The sequence below is a fragment of the Mytilus galloprovincialis genome, chromosome 1 (assembly GCF_965363235.1).
Source record: "Mytilus galloprovincialis chromosome 1, xbMytGall1.hap1.1, whole genome shotgun sequence".
NCBI classification, from domain to species: Eukaryota; Metazoa; Mollusca; class Bivalvia; order Mytilida; family Mytilidae; genus Mytilus; species Mytilus galloprovincialis.
The window spans coordinates 955,261-978,546 of record NC_134838.1 but is presented as its reverse complement, the minus strand read 5'-3'; the positions used below and the strand labels follow the sequence as shown (position 1 = coordinate 978,546).

The window sequence follows — 23,286 nt, the reverse complement described above, 5'->3', positions numbered from 1 at the left end:
GAACATTCATGCTATGTTTGGTTTCATTCCATTTAGTGGTTCTCTAGAAGAAGTCATTTGTATGCATTTCCCATAGGGTCCTATGTTAAACTAAGTACCCAGCTGGCGGCCATCTTGGATGATGGATCGGCTACAAAGTAACAACACTTGGTCAGCACTCCATAAGGAACATTCATGCTATGTTTCATTCCATTTAGTGGTTCTCTAGAAGAAGTCATTTGTATGCATTTCCCATAGGGTCCTATGTTAAACTAAGTCCCCCGCTGGCGGCCATCTTGGATGATGGATCGGCTACAAAGTAACAACACTTGGTCAGCACCCCATAAGGAACATTCATGCTATGTTTGGTTTTATTCCATTCAGTGGTTCTCTAAAAGAAGTCATTTGTATGCATTTCCCATAGGGTCCTATGTTAAACTAAGTTCCCGGCTGGCGGCCATCTTGGATGATGGATCGGCAACAAAGTAACAAAACTTGGTCAGCACCTCATAAGGAACATTCATGCCATGTTTGGTTTCATTCCATTCAGTGGTTCTCTAGAGGAAGTCATTTGTATGCATTTCCCATAGGGTCCTATGTTAAACTAAGTCCCCCGCTGGCGGCCATCTTGGATGATGAATCAGCAACAAAGTAACAACACTTGGTCAGCACCTCATAAGGAACATTCATGCCATGTTTGGTTTCATTCAATTCAGTGGTTCTCTAAAAGAAGTCATTTGTATGCATTTCCCATAGGGTCCTATGTTAAACCAAGTCCCCTGCTGGCGGCCATCTTGGATGATGGATCGGCTACAAAGTAACAACACTTGGTCAGCACCCCATAAGGAACATTCATGCTATGTTTGGTTTTATACCATTCAGTGGTTCTCTAAAAGAAGTCATTTGTATGCATTTCCCATAGGGTCCTATGTTAAACTAAGTCCCCGGCTAGCAGCCATCTTGGATGATGGATCGGCAACAAAGTAACAACACTTGGTCAGTACCTCATAAGGAATATTCATGCCATGTTTGGTTTCATTCCATTCAGTGGTTCTCTAAAAGAAGTCATTTGTATGCATTTCCCATAGGGTCCTATGTTAAACTAAGTCCCCTGCTGGCGGCCATCTTGGATGATGGATCGGCTACAAAGTAACAACACTTGGTCAGCACCTCATAAGGAACATTCATGCCATGTTTGGTTCCATTCCATTCAGTGGTTCTCTAGAAGAAGTTCAAAATGTAAATTGTTAACGACGACGACGACGGACGACGACGGACGACGACGGACGACGGACGCCAAGTGGTGAGAAAAGCTCACTTGGCCCTTCGGGCCAGGTGAGCTAAAAACTTAATCTGATCAATGAACCATGAAATGAAGTCAAGATCAGATGATGCCTGCCAGAAAGACATATTCACCTCACAATCTTTCCATTCACCAAATATAGTTGATCTACATAGCTTGTAGAATCTAATAAACATACTTAACCAGGAAAACTTGTCATTTATTAATTAACTATAAACATGAGGTCAAGGTCAGATAATACCTGCCAGACAGATGTATACACCATACAATCATTTCATTCATTAGATATAGTTGACCTATTAGTTTAAACATATTTATTTATAGTGGATTGAGAAACAAGTTTTGCAACTTATATTAATCCCTTTCCACTTTGTGGGTGCAAGTGCTGCCTTGTAGCGGCATTAGCCTGCTCTTTTTTTGAAATGTACAAGGGTGTCTTTAACGTGCAAGAGATATTTCTCTCTCTTAACACGGGTCAGCCATTTATCGTCCCCTTCCGCCGGACTATCATTGTTTCCTCAAGACCATACTCGCAAATGGTGTCAAGGGAGAGCCGAAAATTCAGTTGACCTATTGCTTTTGGTATCTAAGCCTTACCCTTCCGGGGCACCCGAGATCACCTCCAGTCTCCAGTTTTTGGTGGGGTTCGTGTTACTTAGTCTTTAGTTTTCTATGTTGTGTGTTGTGTACTGTTGTTTGTCTGTTTTTCTTTTTCTTTTTTAGCCTTGGTCTGGTCATTTTATTTTTCATTCTGAGTATGACTGGTCCTTTGGTATCTTTCGCCCTGTCTTTTAGAAGAGGGGATCACTACTGTAACCTAACATTGACAATCAAACCTTGAAAATAAGGTTAAGACGGTTGATATATGCAAGGCAGACATATACACCTAACAATTATTCCATACCCTAAATAAAGTTGACCTACTTCTTACATTATTTGCAAGGAACCTAAAATACCATATTATTATCCTATTACTCATAATTAGTGAGAAATTCACATGACAAATAACTACGATTTCTTGTAAGGCAGTCGCTGAACCATTGAAATAAGGCCAATGAAAAAGGACACATGAGAGACTGAAACTTCCCATCATAAGGTATTTGCATACAAGGCATCTTCTTACATCTTAAATATGAAGTTTTATACAAATAGTTTACTCTGCTGCCAGATAGTAATTCCAAAGTCTCCTATACAAGACTAAAACCTGATGAGGAGTCAGATCTATGCCAGTGGAAAATACAATCCTTATTTTGATAATCTGTTTGTTAACATTTATAAACAATAAAATTGAGAATGGAAATGGGGAATGTGTCAGAGAGACAATAGCCCTACAAAAGAGCAGATAACAGTTGAAGGCCACCAATGGTCCTTTAATGCAGTTCAAGCCTGTTAGTCATGATATCAAGATTTATTTCTATGGACTTTTTCCCTAGCAGAACATAACATTGCTCATTGTTGAAGTTTGGTGGTCACTGGATAATAGTGTCAACACAGATCTCTACTGATGATTGTACAGTGACTGTTGGTTGTAAGAGACATCAGTTGCATGGAATTCAAAAAAACAAATAAGTTAGTTATTAAATTTATTTAGTTTGCATGATGAATAAACCAATGCAAATGACTTTAAAATGAGATGCATCAACTCATCCGTACCAACAAGAAACAACAATCTTTACATTTGATATATACAAGTCTAATATTGTAACAATTATTTTATCAAGATAAATATTCATGCATGATCATGGAAACAGGAAACCAGCATCACATATCTTACCTATAAAAATACCTCCCAAAAAACATACAATTATCAAAAGAATATACAGATAACTTCTTAACTCCCCTCCTATAAAAAAAAAAATATTGTGAAAAAAATATTAACCCTATCATTGATTTAATATGTTGAAATACTTCATGTTACACTTTCAGAAAAATTGTTTTAAGAGGTAAGTATTCTTATGGTCAGATGCTGAAAGAGAAGGAAAACAATTCTTTGGAAATTTATATTAATTGAAAAATAGCAATATTTAGTTTATGGTTATGATATCTCATGAGAATAAAGTTGCTGTAGACACAGTCTTTGCAGATATCAAATCTTGTTAATTATAAAATTTGTGGCTCTAGGAACAAACTATTTAAAAAGAGTTTATTTGGGGGAATATTCATAATCAACCATCAAAGACATAGTAAATAAAAGGCATGACATTAAATGATTATGCAAAATCATTTATTTCAACAATTTTTAAAACTACACTAGTTTAAGTTCAGTATTATTCTATCACACAATTTCACAGCTTTCCAATAGAGGACCAATTAATTTATTGGCTATCTCTGGCCTGTATCATCTCATGTTTATCTATCACGAATCATTAACTATAAAACACACTCAATCTCAATGAATATATGAGTACTTACAATGTATAATATGGAACAGTCAATAAAACAAAGTGGCATTACTGTACATAAATAATTTATCAATTAAATGTTTATTTACATAAAACTTTTCCCTATTCAAAATTCCTGAAAACTTTATAAAATGATTTGCTGATTGGTTTTTCTTTTATTATGTTTATGTACCATTATTTTCAGTTAGATGCTACAATTGTTTTGCTTTTACACTGCTCTAACTTATGCATAGGAGGCAAAGCAAATTATGAAATTCTGCTTTGTATAAGCAGTTAACAATGCCTTATAAAAATCACCACAAAATGTAGTACAAGATTTAAAAAAAAAAAATTCTAATCTACAAATGGTAATATTTTTGATGTTGTCGATATTTCATTTAATTAAAAAATTCTTTTCCCGCCATCAGTAGAACATGAAGAGACCAATTATTTCCCACATACAAATATACAGTTTATATGAAAACTTAAGAATAGATTTATGCTTTCCAAAAAAAATCAGTTTAAAAATTAACCAAATAAATTTTAAAATGACATCTTACTGTTGTCTATTAAAGAAAATATCTGAATATAAAAAAAAAATATAATTATTTTTAAGATAGATTATGGTTATTATGTTGCTTCAAAAGACAAGTGAAGTTTACACCAAAATTTCTGTTATAAAAATAAAATACAGAGACACAAAGCAAGTATAAAAGAATCACCTGTATAATGGGTTGTAAAAATATGTACACTACAAAACACAAAAAAATAGTTGTATGTAAAATGATTAATGTAAATTGAAGTACATTTGTAATTGTATTGTACATATTTTGATGAATTGAAACAAAAAAGGGCATGTTTAAGCTCAAGCGAGGAATCATTTATGAATGTTTTATTTCACTTTAGACACAAAAACTAAGCAGCAAAGCATAAATAAATCTTTAAAAATCTGATGTTTTAGTTTTTGCTATAAAGTTATTTTTCTAAACATAATAACCACATAAACAAAAACTAGACTTGTTAACATTTTGAACACATGTGACGTCACTTATGAAAAACTTCATTAAACCCATAAACTGAAAATAGACTTGTTAACATTTAGAACACGCTTATGAAAAACTTCCTAAAAATTTCCTAACTTGATTAAATAGTCCTCTATGATTAAAGGCTGTTACTTTGCATGATACCCAATTAACCAAAATTTCCAGCTTAGTGACAAACTACTACTTTTAGAAACACAATGCACAAGTGATAAAAATAAAATTGCTTCTCTGAGTAGGTAACCCATTTCTAATAATGTGTCTCCCTTGGTACAATATATATGATATATGACAAAATGGACAAGGAATTAAATAATACTCATTCTAAGAAACATAAAATGGCACACAATTTTTTAATACATTTATGATAAAGTTGCTCAAACATCTTCCTATCTGCTTAAAAAAAAGATGTGGAAATCCAATGTACTACTTCCTAATATGTTATGTTGGAGAACTTCTCGTTCGTTTACTCTCTACATTGTCATCAGTTGGTGCCGATCTTTTCTCTGATTTCCATCGATTATGTTTTTCACCGTCTTTTTCATCCCCCTGCTCAGATGATTTAACCTCTTTCTGACCATCGTCATTAACATTCATCGTTTCAGTGTTTTTTGCTTCTTCAATATTTAATGCCTTGTTTTTTTGACAATTTGACTGCTGACGCTTTGTGGGACTTGATAAATGTGTGGACGATACAGAGCCTTGTCCAATTTGCCAGACTTTACCACCATGGTACATATGTCTTATACGATGAGCATCAACAGGAACAAGTTTGTGATGAGTAGAAGAGGAAGATTTGGTGTCTGATTTAGAATCAGAACTTTCTTTATCTTTAGCCTCCTGACTGTCAACAACACTAAACTCAGAAATAGGAATGAGTTTCTTATTTGTTGTAATCTTAGGAACAACAAAGGGCGCCTTTGAAGAATATCTCTTCCTTGGCGGTGATGGTAAATTGTATCTGGCTATACGATTTTTCAAAAAATGTCCAGCACTTGATGAAAATCCACGAAAAGCAGGCCTACTTTTAACAGAATCGGTTGTTGAAGCAACACCCCGATCAAGAGTAGAAGACACAGATTTAGTTTCCATTTTAACAATTTTTTTTTCACCGGTTTTAGAGACAACTGATGATAGTTCAGTAAAGTGTTTCTGTCCTTTATTAACACCACATTTTTTCCCTTTATCTAACTTCACAGATTCTTTATCACTTTTCTGAGATTCGCTCTCCTCCAAATCAATGTCAGTATTTAATGCTGTAGATACAAATTTCTCAAAATGTATTTCAAAGTCTGTATCTGTGTGTTTTCCCTCTACAGAATCTTTACCCGCACATGATTTGTTACTAGAACTGTTTGAAGATGATGGAGAAGTTCTCTTACTCTTGCTATCCAAACATTCCTTATCTGATTTAGGTTTGACAGATTTCTTCCTAGTAGATTTTGTGTTGTTTTTATTGTTCCCCTTAGATTTAGAAGACTTGCTACTTCGACTTGATTTAGAAGATTGTTTTTTTGACAGAGAATCTGATTTGTGTTGAACTTGTTTCTCTGATTTTTCATTGGTACAAACATTTACACATTCTGACTTATCAGAGATCTGAGTATCACTGTCAGCATTGGTATCCATGCTTTCTTTAGATTTCACATTTTCACTGCTTTTCGTATATGAACTTTTGCTAGATTCAGTACTTTTAGCCACGGTTGAACTTTTGCTTGATTCAGTACTTTTAGCCACCGTTGAACTTTTGCTAGATTCGGTACTTTTATTCACCTTTGAACTTTTGCTAGATTCAGTATTTTTATCCACCTTTGAACTTTTGCTAGATTCAGTACTTTTAGCCACCGTTGAACTTTTGCTAGATTCGGTACTTTTATTCACCTTTGAACTTTTGCTAGATTCAGTATTTTTATCCACCTTTAAACTCTTGCTAGATTCAGTACTTTTAGCCACCGTTGAACTTTTGCTAGATTCGGTACTTTTAGCCACCGTTGAACTTTTGCTAGATTCAGTATTTTTATCCACCTTTGAACTTTTGCTAGGTTCGGTACTTTTAGCCACCGTTGAACTTTTGCTAGATTCGGTACTTTTAGCCACCGTTGAACTTTTGCTAGATTCAGTATTTTTATCCACCTTTGAACTTTTGTAAGATTCAGCACTTTTGTCCACGGTCGGTCTTTTACTTGGTTCAGTACTTTCATCCACGGTTGAATTTTCAGTACTTTTATCCACGCTTAAATTTTCAGTACTTTTGTCCAAGGGTGAACTAGATTTAGACTCACTACATTCACCAGACTTCGGCTGTTTACTAGGTTTTGATTCAATGTACCGATCAGACTTTTTTTCGTAAGTTTTCATTTGGGAATGTTTACTGCTGTCAGTTTCTTCATCATCTAGTTCCCATTTAAATGGCGATTTCTTTTGTGATAATTTATCACGCCTGGCTGAACTGTTTGATCCTATGTACGACATAAAACTATTTTGAAACTGAGACTCCCCACCTGGTGATTTACACAACGTTCCTTTATTTTTCTTCTCTATCTTCAAACTATCGCTTTTTCCTTTCCTATTCTTATTTTTTTCATTTTTCTCCTTCACAGCCTGTTTTTCTCCGCTATTTTTACTTTTTTGTTCCACAATTGCTTGCTTTGTTTCCACATCATTAACCCCTGATGTCTTATCATTCCTCTTTTCATCACAATTTTGTGTCAATCTTTTAGATTCAATATTTTTTGTCCTGGATGCTTCCTTCTGTTGGTTTTTAGATGTTGTTTTTGCCTTTTCTGGTCCTTTGGATCTACAAATACATATAATTACACAATTGAGAATCTGTTCAACTAAAAGCACAAGCCAACTTGAATAAAACTAGAAGCTTCTAGTTCTAGCTTTCCTAGCAACAAAAATGTCATATTTTTTACTGAAATCAAGGCTTATAAGTTTGTTAATCTTCACTCTAGTGCTCAATCACATTATATTAATCGTTGTAAAATCAGGATAATATAGATGTGTCTGTGCAACATGAATTTCCTTCCCTGATACTGTATATTCAGAAACTATTGCAATGTTTTTAATATTGCGATAAATGCAATGGGTATAATTGCAATAACTTTAACTCACACTTTGAAATTTTTATATGAATTAAACAGTATGTTTCTCAATATTTTAAAAATTAAAATCATATTTTTGTCTTAAATGACAAAATGAAAATAATAAATGCATGCAATAATTTCTGAATTTACAGTAGTCATTATCATTATTTGTATTATATCTCTGCTTTTTAAAGTGTTGACGTCCATGTTAAACTTATCATTGTGTTTCCCTGAGCTTATATCACCCTGCTAAGTCACTACATAATGTTTTAATCATACCAATGTGCAGATAACTAGATAACCTACTATATATACTCCCTCTAAAATCAATTCCAGTTTGACATAATAATGGTCATTATCTTAGCAATTAATAACTAATAAGTACAAAATTTTGGTAATGGGCAGTAACTCCACAATAAGGAGTCAACTAACAATTTCAGTTATAATGAAGAATCAATGATTTTAATGGATATCAAGTGTTCTCCCAATGCCCTTAAACCACCACAGCCCTATAAAATACAGTGTTAGTGCTATGTTTTCATATTCTGCATATTCTGTGTCAAAATTGCATCTTGATACGTATACTTCACCTTATGTCAAACTTCTGACAATGTAAACATCATTACTGATCTGTAAAATTTTGGATCTTGGGAGTGATATATATACATGTATTTAATAGTTCATATAATGATGTATTAACCTACTATGAGCAATTGGTCATCTATTCAAGAAAAATATGTTTTATTACAGTTTCAGCATGCATGTTTGTCCTGAAATTCAGAGAGAATATTAATACTGTAAATTCAGAAATTGTTGCTTTCATTCATCGTATTTATTGTTGTAATTTTTTTTTAATTCTTTTTTTTTTTAAAGAATAAAAATGCCAGATAATTATTGCAATATCAAGAAATATGCAGATATAAGTATCAAATATAAGAATGTGAGTTCTTGTATTGCAATAATCCATTAATTTAAAATATTGCAATAATTTCTGAATTTACAGCATTTAAAGAAGAAAAAAGTGCTAAAAATTTTTCAAAGGTGACAGATTTTGTTTCCTAATGAATAGCCTATGTCATAAGAGTTAATGTCATAACTTTATAAACATGTCAAGTTTTTTCTCTTTTAAAAAACTACTGTGGCTTAATTTATTATCATGGATATAAACTTTTCGTAGATTGAGGAACACTTGTATTTTTGTTAATATATTATGTTATGGTTTTAACAGTCTGCATATTTTCCTATACAAAAATTTGTAATCCATTTAAACAACTGTTTAAGTAAGTGGTTAAACTGTATATATGAAATCAATTAAATCAGTACACAATCAAATCAATTAAATTGGTACACAATGAAATCAATTAAATTGGTACACAATGGGTACACAATGAAATCAATTAAATTGGTACACAATGAAATCAATTAAATTGGTACACAATGAAAACTAATGATCCCACAGTATTACACATTTTTCCACTTTAAATAAATAACTCAATTCTTTTGTCTGTGCTTTTAGTTCTTGAAATTTAGTCCCATGTTTTTATCATGTGTGCTGTTTATTATGCCTCTCCCTAATAAAATATCACAATATCAATAAATATTTTGTAAGAAATATAGGTTAATAACTTGTCTACTGTTTTATCCATGCTACAGTTAGAGTGACCATATGATTTCTAAACCTTTTGAGTTTTGCAAATCTAACATGAACCTATAACGTAAGGGTACCCAAATTGCACCTTAGAAAAAAATAGCAACGGAAATCTTACAAGATTTCCTAGAGACTAAACAATTTGTATTTTTATGATTTGATACTATGCACGTCTTTCAACATAGGTAAACATATTTAGATATACACAAAACGTTCACAGTCTTTATCAACAGATGGACTGTTTACTGAAAAAGCAAAATGTACGAAAACGTCACCATGCGACGTCATCAAAACGTCATCTTTTTAAAATTAGCAAATACAATATATTAAAGTATCCATTTCGTAAAATATGAAGAGTAAGCATGGACTAATATCCAATTGTTCAAAATATTTGAAGAAATTAAACAAAAGCTCGGTTATTAGACTTTTGACGATGTGAATTTAAGCATGGATGCAATTTGGGTACTCCTCATTACAGAATCATGGATAGTTTGGAGGTTGATTCAAACCCATTTTTTTATGACTTAATATGGATTAAAAATCAAATCGGTGTACCTATACAATAAAGAAGGATAGGGCTACAAAATAAACCCAGTATGGACATTTTTTTCTTGATCATAAAACAACGTAGGTGAAAAAACTGTCAAAATAGGTGCAATTTGGGTACCGTCACGTTATATACACAACTTGTTCATCAGGTTTCTAGTTTGATTGTTTGATTTTGTTATACAACTGCCTCTTTAAGTGGAATTTACAATATAATTTTTGCTTAAATTCACACCATGGTGGATAGTTGTCTCATTGGCAATCATAACACATTTCCTTATTTATATATTATACATACCTGGTCTGTTCCTTCGTAGACGTAGTCTGTTCAACAGGAGCCTTCTCTGACTTGGCATGTTGTTTATTTGAACCTTTCAGTTTTTTGTTGTCATGGTTATGGCTTTCAGATATCTTACTGTCTGCTTTCTCCGAGCTTGTCTTCATGTGTTTAACGTCTAAGTTTGATGAAAAATCATTTTTCCTCTTAGTAGAAGAGTTTCTTCCGTCAAATGTTTTGGAGTCATTATTAACATGTGCCAGAAAACTATCAAGGAATGATGGCTTATGAGAGGTAGAATTATTTAATTTGGAATTTGATGAAGAACCTGCTTCTTTCATTGATTGTTGTTTAGTATCTATACTTTCCATCTCTTCCGTCAGATCTATGACTTCTACTTTCTTATTATCCTTAGAGGTATTTTTGTTTGATTTCCTGAAATCTTTAATTTCAATGAGATCACCCAGTTCCATCTTTCCTATAGCATTCTGTTCTACACGATTTGTCTCTTCTTTCACTTTCCTCAACTGTTTCCTCTGATGAATATTTGCCTGAGATTTGAGTTTAGAGGATTTTCCTTGCTTGAGACTTTTGATTGGATAAGAGACAGAGGTTGGTTTTGATATTCCGACAAATTGCTTAAAACTGTCAAGGAAGGCATTCTGTGTGTCCTTCCCTCCTTCATAGGTCTCAGATAACTCTTTCTTTTTACTGCTGTTACTATCTTTTTGTTTCATTTCTTCACTATTTTCCACTGATTTTCTGTCTCTTAAATGCCTATCACTTTTCAAAAGATCAGTTTCATCTGCCTTATTGTCCACACTAAATCGTTTGCGTGGCAGAGGCTCCATTAAATTTTTGTTTGCCTCTAGTAATTGTTGATCAGAATTACTTTTCTTCTTACTTGTATGTTGGTCTTTCTTATCAGCTGAGGTAGCATTTTCACTTTTGATTTTTTTACCTTGATTAGACATTTTACTTGCATTTGATTCCGTACTTGAATGCCTTTTCCTGGTACTGCGAGTAGACAATGATTCTATTGCTTCTTTTTTCACGTCTTCAGTTGTTGTAAATGAAGTTTTACTGGAATCTGATTCCCGACTTGAATGTCTTATCCTAGTACTGCGTCTAGATGGTGTTTCTGACTTCTCATTTTCTGCTGTTGAAACAGAAATTTTACTTGAATTTGACTCTAAACTTAAATGTCTTCTCCTTGTGTTGTGTGACCTTGAACCATCAGATTCAGGTTCTTCTTTTGAAGGAGATTTTTTCTCCATTGATTTTCTTGTATTCATAACTGAAGTTTTGTCAAAGTTTTTACAGTTGGTAATCACTTTTTTATCATTTGATTTTTCAGCAACGTCACAATTGTCTGCCTCCTTTAAATTTGAATTCCTATTATGAATTCTAGATCTTGAGGTTTTATTATTTAGTTTCTCTTTTGTTTCATCTTTCTTTTTTTCTTTACTTGTACTGTTATTATCTTTTACTGCAGTAAGTGTCTTAGAACTCCTAGTATTCAAAGATTTGTTGAGTACTTTGACATCATCTATTACTTGTGACTGATTTTCTTCACTTCTACATACTGCATCGTCCTCTTCAACAGATTTTGCTGCCTTTTTATTGGACAGTTGGAAATCTTTATACACTGATAAACCATCTGTTCTCTTCCGAGAACTTCTCCGTACAAAAGATGAATCAGGTGATTGAAGTGAATCCTGATTGTTATCGAATTCATCTGATTTTAAAGAATCGTTTTCAGTCTTTATGTCCAGTTCTTTAACAGGAGTCATCTTTTCACTCTGTCGTCTGCTGCGTTGTCTTATGGAAATTGGCTCATGGATGGAATGCTGTTCTGCTGTATTGTTATCTGATTTTATTTCCTTCTTTGATAATTTATAGATTGTCTTTTTAGAGTTCTTACCAATGATAGTATCCTCCTTCCCCTTTTTGATGACAGTAATATCCTTAATATCACATTTTACTTCCTTCCTCATTTTCTCCTTATCGTTTTCTTCAATCATTCTAGTTTTTCTTGTTCTTATAGAAGTTTTGTTTCTGCTAATTTCCTGACCGGGCTTAAGATCATCCTTGAGGTCTTGTGTAACTTTAGAAACAGTTTTGTTATTTAACGAAACTGTGTCTTCACTTTGACTAATGCTTTCCTTTTTTTTTTGGTCAATTATTGATAATAAAACTGTTATCACATTCAAAGAAGAATTTGATATGTTGTCCATGACAATTTCTGTCAAGTGGTTTGCTGAGTGTGCAACTATTTTGTTCTCACTATCACCACGGAAACTGCAATATGTGCACTGAAAATCTTTACTTTTTGTTTTCTTATACATTGAGAAATTGTGGCGTTTGTCAAAATGTGACATCATAGAAAAATGAGTTTTATAAGGTCCTCTACAAATTTTTATAGGACATCTAAATACTTTTCTACCTTTTTTTTCAAAGGTTAACTGTCTGAATAACTCCATGCTGTCAGCCATGGTAAAGTTTTCTCTTTTGTAACTTGTCACTTTTTCAGTAAGTTCTGTCCTACTCTTGGTTACTATAAATCCTTTATCCTCTTTTAACACTTTATTTTGGTTCTTCAACCGTGAATTAATGTTCATTTGTTCTTTCACTTGAGAGTTATTCTTATTTTTCAAGGCTTCAAATGTTTTTCTTACTTTAGAAATTTTCTTGTTTTTTAATGCTCTCCTAAGTTTTGGAGAAATATTTAAATTTGCTCTATAACCTGGTTTGAATTTTCTCTTTAAATTGACCTTTTTTGCTTGTTTCTCTACAAATTCTGGCACTTCAAACTGATCACCAAAGAATTTTTTGGCTTTAATCATTCTTTTCCCTATTTTTTTGTTAATCAACCTTGCTGAATGTTTTTGTTGAACAGATTTTGGCTTGTAATCACCACTCTTGATTGATGACGTTTCACTGGCATCTATTGTAACATACGATGATTCAGTTGAAAAACTTTTCACACTTTCATTGTCTATGTCTTTTTCAAATTCAATTTTCTGACGTTTAGATTTTATTTCAAGAACTTTTTGTGTTGCTTGTAACATTTCATTTTCAGCCAGTTCCTGTGTGACCCCTACCTTGGGGTCAATATTTGGGATGATTGACAGGTGATCAGGTTCATCCTCCATGTTTTTCTGTTGATCTTGTTTTACAGCATTAGAATGATTTACCTCGTCAGATTTCTTTCTCTGCTTTGTGACAGACTTTTCACTGTTTATGTCACTACTTTGTTTTTCTGTAGACAACGTCAATGAATTATTTACAGATTCCGAATGTTTTGGTGAATGTCCATGCTTCGGTAACTTTTTACACAATTTATCGACATGATCACAGGCACTCTTTTGTAAGATAAACTTTTCTCCACACATTTTACATCTGAAGAAAGTATTCATACTATAGCCAGAATCAACATTTCTCCCGTTACAAACTTCACAGTGAAGTTTAGCAGCAAATTCAGTTTTTAAGGAAGCCTTACATATATTACAGTTAAATACGTATTCACAATCTAGTGTTTTCCGAAGGTCCATTCGACATGGATGTTTGACATGTTGCTGTAATCTTTTCATGGTATCGAATGTTCTTTGACATATTTGACACTTTGGTTCATTTCTTTTATCTTGTAATAGTTTCCGTTCCTTCACTGTTCCGATTGGAATTTCTGGTTTGATGGCAACTGATTCAATAATTTGCTGTGTGACAATTTCTACAGTTTTATCATTGTTTTTCCATTCATTATAAGTGAGTAAAGAGGTTTGAGATTTAGGTCTGACTTTATTGGATTGTAGTTGAGGCAACGCTAATCGGTATTTTCCACTTTTTCCACAAAAGTTCAATTTGTACATCTGAAAACTTTCTGACATACTTTTCTTCCTGGTATCAGACGTCTGAAATCCTTGTAAACTCTTTTCTTGATACTCTCTATCAGATATCACAGACTGAGATTCAAAATCTGAAGAATTTCCATCAATTTTAGACAGATCAACATCTGAAAACGACCTTTTAAGAGTTCTTCCTTCCTTTGAAAAGGATTGCTCCAATTGTTTTGACCATCTTGGTGCCCAATCATCCGGTAAACTTCTTGTAGTTAAGTCTCTCTGTGAGCAACTTTCTGGTAGCTTATTCAAATCATCGGCAAAAATACTAAAACTTTCAACCGACTTTTCTTGACCACCATTCTGTCTAGATGGTGACTCATTCTTATCTAAATCGTCAAAACCAAAACTTCTGTTTATAGAAAATTTATCATTATTTTGAGATAACTGATCTGACCTTTGTTTCGATGATGATAAACTTAGCATTTCATCCATTAATTTCTTATAGTTTGTCACCAAATCGTTTTTTGTTGGAGTCTTGATTTCAGAATCATTTTTTGTACGTGTTGTGACATCAGAATCATTTTTGTTTATTTCAATATCACTCTGTTCTGACTTTTCAAGATCAGTAGTACTGCTACAATCATTATACAGCTGAGGTTCTGCTTGAGTGAATTCAACACTTGAATGAACGATTTCCACATTTTCTCCGTCTTTTGATGCAAGATCAAATGATTTAGATATTTCCTTGTCCTGAATATTAACCTGATCTGATGACATGGATGATGACACTGTCTCCTCAATTTTCTGTGCACTCTCTTCTTTCCCTGACAGACTGAAAGCATTCTCAGATACCTAAAATTTATAAACTAACTTAAATACACTGCCAAGATTATTATACAGTGAAATTGTCCTGAAAAATAAATATATCATGTTAAAAAAAACCTTAAGCCTACAGGAAACTTGCAGCTTACTTCTGGGTAAATTCATATTTCCACAGAAATACTGACATCTTAACCGACTGAACTTGTTTGCACCTGTCCTAAGTCAGGAACCTGATGATCAGTAGTTGTCGTTTGTTGATCTTCTTCTTTTGTTACAGAACACCATCAACGTACTGATGTTTACTTGCGGTTTATAAGTTTTTCTAGTTTTTCATTTTTTTTATTTAGATTAGACAGTTGGTTTTCCCATTTAAATGGTTTTACACTAGTCATTTCTTGTATGTGTGTGCTTTTTTGTTTATATGTAGCTGTTTCAATGACTATATATTTATACATTTATAACCCAATATCTCATCTTTTTTTTTCTTTTTTTTTGTAAACTGTTATAATCTTAAATAAGGCTGAATTTTCTTCTAATTGTTCAACATTTGGTGATCTTTGGGCCTTTTAAAGATTACTATATGGTATCAAATTTGCTCACTGTTGAAGGTCATATGATAAAATGTAATTGTTTACATTCTTGTCTTTCGTTCTTTAGGGATACAGAACTTATAAACATTCAGCAACCCTTATTTTCATATGAAAGATATTTACAATTCAGCTCTCTAGATTAATCAGTCATGAAATGGAATAGTTATAGTGTCACTACTATACAAGGTGCTGATGACATGGATGACTCATCAAACAAAAAACAAAAATAAATAAAAATTCTGACCTAGCATACAACATTCATATAAATTAAGTAGCATACATTTATAATTACCTCCTCTTGGTCACCAGGGACACTTTCCTGGGACTTTGTTTTATCCTCACTGGTCTCTTGGGTTGTGTCACTCAGTGTAGCTATTTGTTTGAGTGTCTGTTCTGTATCCTGATCTACAATATCCTGTTTAGAGGTCAAATCGGATCCTTCAGAAGGTAGATCTGTGTTCTGTACAGAAGTATCAGCAATTTCACTTGGTTTGAGATTATCTGCAGTTTTTCTGAGGTTCTCCATTTCTGAATCTGAATCAGAGGATTCTGGGTAATCCACAATGTTCACAGGTTTGGATACCTTTTCAAAATTGGCATCAGAATCAGAAGTTTCTGAATAATCAACAAGTTGAATTAATCGCTTTTTAGTTTTATCCTTATCCACAGTAACCTTTAAATTTGTTTTATAATGACCTTGAACTCCTTCCATTCCTGTGCTTTCTTCCTTATAAGCACTATCATGTTTTTCTTCTGATATTCCCACATTTTCTGTAGTTTTTAAATTATTTACTTTTGCCGTAACACTTTCAGCTGTAGCTGTTTTGCCATTTACAGAAGTCAAAAAATCTTCAGTCCTTCTATTAGAAGCCACCACATCTAACTCCTCCTCTTTTTCTGATCCTGTATGATTTGCATTAGACAATTCAATACGGTCAATGTTTACGCCAAACTGTTTCTCACTGTCAGAATCTGCATTTGATATTTGATTTGTATTAAGTTCACTTTTATCATGACATTCCTGATCTTTTTCTAGTATAATTGTATTGGTTTGTATATCAGTGTCATGATCTTTTTCTGAATTTGTATTTCTATATGATTCTGAATCATTATCTCCATTTTTCATATTTTCATCTTCCACACTATTATAATCTTGATCCCCTACGTCATCCATCCTTGTCAAAGATTCTGACTTAGAGTCCTCAATCTTGGCGTTTATTTCTACGTTTTCTGTCCTCGAAGGGTTTTCTGTCCTCTGAGTAGATAGTTCATTCTGACTTATCTCGGTATTGTCTTCTATAGATTTGTGTGAGTAAAAGTTATTCTGACCAATGTCTATATTGGAATATTCCAGTGCTAAATCTGTGTTCTCTCCTTCTACATGACTGTTGCTAACCTGTTCTACATTGAAAGCTTCTGGAGCATTTTCTTGCAAGTCACAAACTGGTTTTACGTTCTGATTATCCTGTTCATTTGATGTCTCTTCAGAACTTTTCTCTGGACTCCCCAGTATGTTAGTGATTTTATTATCAATAAGCTCTCTATATGTCAAGTCTTCTAAATTGTCCTCGGAATCATTTTGTGATTCAGTATCTTTTGTTTCGCAAGTTTCCCTGTTTTTATCATTGTTTTCTAAAATGTTTTGCCCCTCTTTACTAGTAGAGGTCACAGATCTTTTACAATTTGCCAATCTTTCCTTAAAACGACTAAAATCTTTCCAAAAGTTTTCATGAACATTGTCTGACAATAACTTAGTCCCACTTTTGTCTTGTTTATCAGTCTTATAATTCTTGGACTTTGGACTTGAAAGCGTATTTTGATTGTCAGAAGTTTTTTCTACAGACCCACTACTTGAAATATCCTGTGCTTCATTCTCTTTTTTCTCATTACTAAAAGTGGTAATATGAACATCAACAATATTTACCCCAGATGTATTAGAGATAGGTGTCATGGTATTTGTTATTAAACTTTCTATTCCAGGTTGTGCAGACATTGTAGTATCAACATTTTCTAGCAACTTCAAATTTTCATCTAGTGGAACACTGTTGATATTTAAAACATTTGTTTGTTTACACTCGCTGTTAGCTACAAGGCTAAGTGATTTACTAGACATACAACTCAAGCTTGAAGTTGTGCTTGTAGTTTCTCTTTCAAGTTCACTAGCACTAACCCGTCTTACAATCTCAAAGTTATGTTTCTTAGGCGTCACTGGAGTAGTTTCTGCTTTTTTGTTATTTGAATCTTCCACAGTTGCACCCTTTCCTCTATTCAACATAGCCTCTAATATTGGTGACTGAATATTCATGTCCATTGGTTGAGCCACAGACATTGTAACAGATCCAACATTACTTTCAGGACTTGGAAGAATGGTTGGTGCAGAATTAGTATTTGTGACTGGAAGCAAATATCCTTGTGAACTTGAACACGTTGGTACTGTGTTCATGACCGATGGGTCAGGGACAAATCTAAATGGACCAACAACAACATTGCTGGTAGTTGTTGCTGTTTTTGGCAGTATTGTAACATTTTGTTTTGGCATCCTTGGAGATATGGCTGTGGCTGTAAACGAAGGCGTACCAAAGGCTATTGGTGGTGTTTTTTGAAGGGCAGGAGCAATTGCGATTGGTTGGTTCAAGTTAAGTGTTGATGGAGTAATTGAAGGTGCACGAAGCGCTACTGGTGTATTAATGTCAGGAACCATTGCCATTGATTGGTTTAAGCTAAGAGTTGTATTATTGGAAGAGTTTGGTAGAATAATTTGTCCTGGTTGCAATGTTGTGTTGTGAACCAGATTAAATGATGCGGGACCAGTAGATATAACATTTCCCATAATAGAGGTATTTGCTATTGGTCCTCCTTGTAACATGTTTCCAATATAATTCATTGGTGCATGACCAGTTGTCTGAGTCAGTGTCAAGCTGTTCCCTGGTAAGATTACATTGTTCATTGCAGAAGTATTTGGACTATTTAATGGCAAAATGTTAGTTGGCGCTGAAACTTCTGCAGACATAACTCGGGTAGAATTTGTAAATGTGACACTTGTGTTCGGAACTGCACGTTTTATATTCATGCTAATGCCACCATCAGGCAAACTTGTAAAGCCTATTGTTTGTGAAGATTGTGGCATACTAGATACACCAACAAAGGATTGACCTTGGTTCATGAGTGCTAGAGAGTTTGTATCTAGCGAAGGCTGATAAGTTAATCCTTGAATTCCAACAGGCTGGTTTATCTGTACAATGTTATTATTGTTTGTGATTCCTTGAACACTAAATGCTGGAGCACTAATAGTTTGAATGTTTGTATGGCCACCTATTGTTTGAATGTTTGTCTGACCACCTAATGTTTGAATGTCAGTCTGACCACTAATTGTTTGAAACCCTAAAGTCTGAGCACCAAATCCTTGTACTAATGTATTTTGTGTATTCACTGTTTGAATAGCCAATCCCTCAGTGTAACTTCCTTGTAAAGTCTGAACAGCTTGAGGTAGTATTTCCTGTACTACCATATTCTGAGTATTCATTGTTTCAGCATGCATGCCTGTTATTGCTATGTTTTGATGATTCATCGTTTGAACTGCCATTCCCTGAACATTCATTTGTTGTAAATTCATATTTGCAGCACTAAATGTCTGTACATCCATTGGTTGCTGTGACACACCTCCTAGTCCTTGTATCATTACATTTTCAGTACTGCCAGTCTGAATTGAAGGAGAACAAATGTTTTGAATAGAGAGGTTTGAAGCACCAAAATTTTGTACTACTGACGGATTATTCAAATTTTGAACAGGAAGTGATTGAACAGCCATTCCTTGACTGGCTAAACTCACAGAGTTCATATTCTCCACGGGAACACTATTCATTTGATTAGAAACAGTTAATGTTGAAGCACCACTTAATTGCTGAACAGGATTTAATTCAGATGATTTTCCAGTTTTAATTTGTCCTAGATATAATAGCTGATATGCTGAGTTTTGTCCTTGTTCATTCTGTTGCTTTTGTACCGATGTAACAGTTGTGGATGTCTGCGAACTTGTAAATGATTGTACTAATGGAACTCTTGGTTGTGTTGTTACCACTATTGTTGTTGTTGACATGAGACTTGGCATGGCTGATGCAGGACGTGTAGGTCGTTCTTCTTTAGATTTATTAGACTTGCTAAAGGCTGTCGGATTCTGGTTTAAAAATGTGGAGGATTTATCTAGCACTTTTGATAAGGACTGTAATGCATTTTGAATGTCAACCTCTCGATATTTTGGAGGTTTTGAATGGCCATCAGAAGATGATACTGATGTAGAAACTTGACTAGTTATTGGTTGAGCACCGAGATTAAGTGTTGGCTGTGTTGATAAATCAGTTTGTTTTATGCTTTGCTGTTTTGTTGATTGGATCATATGGTTGACAAACATGTATCCATCATGTGACCCAATATTTTGAAGTTGAGGCTGATAGTTAGAGGTTGTGACTGTTGTTGTTGTTACTGTTACTACTGGTGAAGGACTTGAAGGTTGAACTGTTTTCAATTTGTGTTTATCCTGTAACAATTTAGTTCTGTGTCCTTGCAGTTTAGATTGCATGACCATATGTGCTGAGCCAGGAATTAACAAGAATCCTTTAGACACTGCTTGTTGTTGTTTTTTCTGTTGTTCCTTTAATTGTTTTTCCTTCAATGCCTCCTCTTGTTGTTGGCGCATTATCAATTTAATTTTAGCAATGTTAATTTGTTCTTCAGTCATTCCTGGTCGAATGCCAACTTTTGTCATCACCTGACTGGCAAAGTTTTTGGAATCATCACCCTTGATTTTTAACTGTTGGCCAGGTTTTGTATTTTGAATAGCTTGACCGGGACTTGATCCAAATGCTACGTATTGAACAGAATTATCCTGGCTGCTAGTTTTTGTCGAACTTTCTTTTTTCTTTTTAGGAACCAATCCTACACTTTCCTCCTTTGAAGGTTTTAATACAAGCTGTGAATTTATTTTTGCATCCTCTGTACCAATTTGTAACCAGTCAACAATACTTTGAAGCTCCTCTTTAGATGGCTGTCTACTTCTGCGAGCTGGAGTAGCGGTTGTAACACTTTGTTTGTCACTGGTTCCTTTTGGGTTATTAGTTACTTCTTTAGATGTTTGAAGCTGCTTACTAGGAAGGCTTTTGTGAAGAGAGGATTTGTTTGTTGAGGAAGATTGATTAGCGTTACTCCCAAATGAATGTTGGAATGATGTCAAAGCTTTATCGTGTGATCTTTCTGGAATGATTCTTGGGCGATGATTTGATGTTTTGCTTAAATCAGTAGCAGAACTCCATGCCGACATCTTACCAGGTTCTGAGATCTGTCGCTCTAAAGACAAAGTTCTAGAACGTTGTGCTTGTTTCTGATGTACATCAGAAGAACTGACCTTTGATTTTTGAACTTTTAACTGGTCTACGGAAAATGATCGACTCAAATTTTTTTGATGTTGAACCAAAGCACGCTCAACTTCTTTTGTAGTAAGTCCAGGTACATATGGTATTTGGAAATTTCCATGCGTTGAAGGGGGTGGCTTCTTTGAAACTAGTGTTGCAGTTTTAGTCAGTGCTTGCATCTGAGGCATATTTTTGGTTGCTTCCAGAAGTTTGGCAAAGTCAATGGTTTTTTCTGGTTTTCCTTTTGGCTTTATTGGAGCTTCTGGACTAGACTTTGTCATGTCAATTGGACTTCCTTCAATAGACATAGTTTTAAGTTTTGCATATGGAATCAATTTGGATTCTCTGTTAACAGCAGGTTTGCTTTGAGTGGCAGTAGAAGTCCATGGTGATTTTGGCGGAGAATTACCAGTGGGTGCCTTTGCTGCCTGTTTATATGGTGTAAACTGTGTAGTATCATCACAGTAATATTGCATCAGTCCATCTTTAACAGAATCAGACATTTTCTCCTTTGAAGACTTTTGTGTTTCTTTGGAACTGTTTGTCCCTTTTTCCAACATGAATTTTTGACAAACAGGAAACAGTTCTGACCACGACAAATCTGGGTTTAAGTAATATGGTCTAAACATGTTTAATATTCGTTCTACTTCATACAGTGTTGCCAGATTTACTTCTCCATCATGAGTTATTCTTCTGTCCTTTCCTTTGTTCATTTTTTCTTGTCGTTTAGTTGAAGCTTGGTTTAATGTTTTATTCACATACATTTTTTCCACTAGATACATGTTTGATCGAGAAGGATTTAAGGAAAACGCTGTCAAAGCACTAACTTTTGCTGCTTTCAGATTGTTCATCGCAATGATATTAGCCAATTTTTCACAAGTTGCGGCCATTGATATTTGTTTCTCTTTAACGCCGTCCATGTTGTTGTGCATCATCTCCTGTTCACACCCTCCTTTGTCCAAATTAATGGCATAAACACACAGATCAGTGTACAGTTGGCGTAACTTTGTACCACACTGAAATAAAAAGAAAAACTTCTAAAAAAATGCACTTTACATTTGATACTAAATGTAACTCATCAACATCAAAATATATAAATATGAGTATCATGGTGGGTTTCACTAGTGGAGCAGAAATTCTGACCCTTAAAAGGACTTAGGGCACACCAGATTCAAGTTTATGTTGCTGAATCTTTTGTTTTCTGTGTAGTGTGGAGTTGCTTTTTTGTACATTTTTATATTATTAATATAACATGTATAGCATTGGTTGGAATAACTGAAAATTATTATTTCAATCATTGGAGTTTTTTAGTCATAGTTATTGTATTTGTATTATGAACATTATTTATCTGTATTAAAATATAAGTATAGGCTCAATAATATTTTCATTTTGTAAATTGTGTATTGCTGATAATTTTTGCTGTTTACACTTTCTGTGTACATAGTAATCAAGATGAAAACTCAAATGAAGAATGTGTCCATGTGCAACAGATGGCCGGGTTTGAAAATATACAACAAATTCTGCAATTTTTCAATCTACAAAGGGACATAACTCAAGAACCTTGAAAGTGATGACACCCAAATTTGAACTTGACCTGTGTTTTCTGGTAATAAGCACTGTGTGTAAGTTTAATAATATTTGGATAAGGCATTTTAGTTAGAGAACAGAAATTAATTTTGGGATGTACAGATGGAGGAACAGGCGGACAAGGGTTAAACCTAATGCCCCCTCTGCCAAGGTGGGGGATAAAAATGCTTCTTATTAAACTATTCCAAATTTTCATTAGGTCAATGACTCTGAAAGAAGTTGTATGATGATTACATTGTTACTCTTTTTTTGTCTTCTGATTATGTTTAACATTTGCCAAAATGCAAAGTACATCTAAAGAATGACTTCAATTACTTAGATCAAACTATAATCCACACGTCATACATACCTCCTTTTGTAAACCAGTAACAAGGACACCAATTACTTAGATCAAACTATAATCCACACGTCATACATACCTCCTTTTGTAAACCAGTAACAATGACACCAATTACTTAGATCAAACTATAATCCACACATCATACTTACCTCCTTTTGTAAACTAGTAACAAGGACTTCAATTACTTAGATCAAACTATAATCCACACGTCATACATACCTCCTTTTGTAAACCAGTAACAAGCTTAAGGACTTCAATTACTTAGATCAAACTATAATCCACACATCATACTTACCTCCTTTTGTAAACCAGTAACAAGGACTTCAATTACTTAGATCAAACTATAATCCACACATCATACTTACCTCCTTTTGTAAACCAGTAACAAGGACTTCAATTACTTAGATCAAACTATAATCCACACGTCATACATACCT

General features: G+C 33.9%; 1 protein-coding gene across 5 annotated transcripts in view; it reads right to left on the bottom strand.

The window, feature by feature from the left end:
- Window positions 1-2,852: 2,852 nt before the first annotated feature.
- LOC143062405 (uncharacterized) overlaps window positions 2,853-23,286 on the bottom strand; it is a 33,507-nt gene continuing 13,073 nt past the window's right edge. For 2 of the 5 annotated variants that reach the window (XM_076234107.1, XM_076234117.1), the window contains 3 exons: window positions 15,798-21,938; window positions 10,285-14,957; window positions 2,853-7,500 (listed from right to left, as the gene is read on the bottom strand). In XM_076234107.1, coding sequence (XP_076090222.1) covers window positions 5,145-7,500; window positions 10,285-14,957; window positions 15,798-21,938 — 13,170 coding nt within the window. In that variant the 3' untranslated portion in view covers window positions 2,853-5,144. Of the gene's footprint in view, window positions 7,501-8,496; window positions 8,563-10,284; window positions 14,958-15,797; window positions 21,939-22,858; window positions 22,909-23,286 lie in introns of those variants that run through there. The other 3 variants (XM_076234123.1, XM_076234129.1, XM_076234112.1) reach the window with 3 other exon arrangements.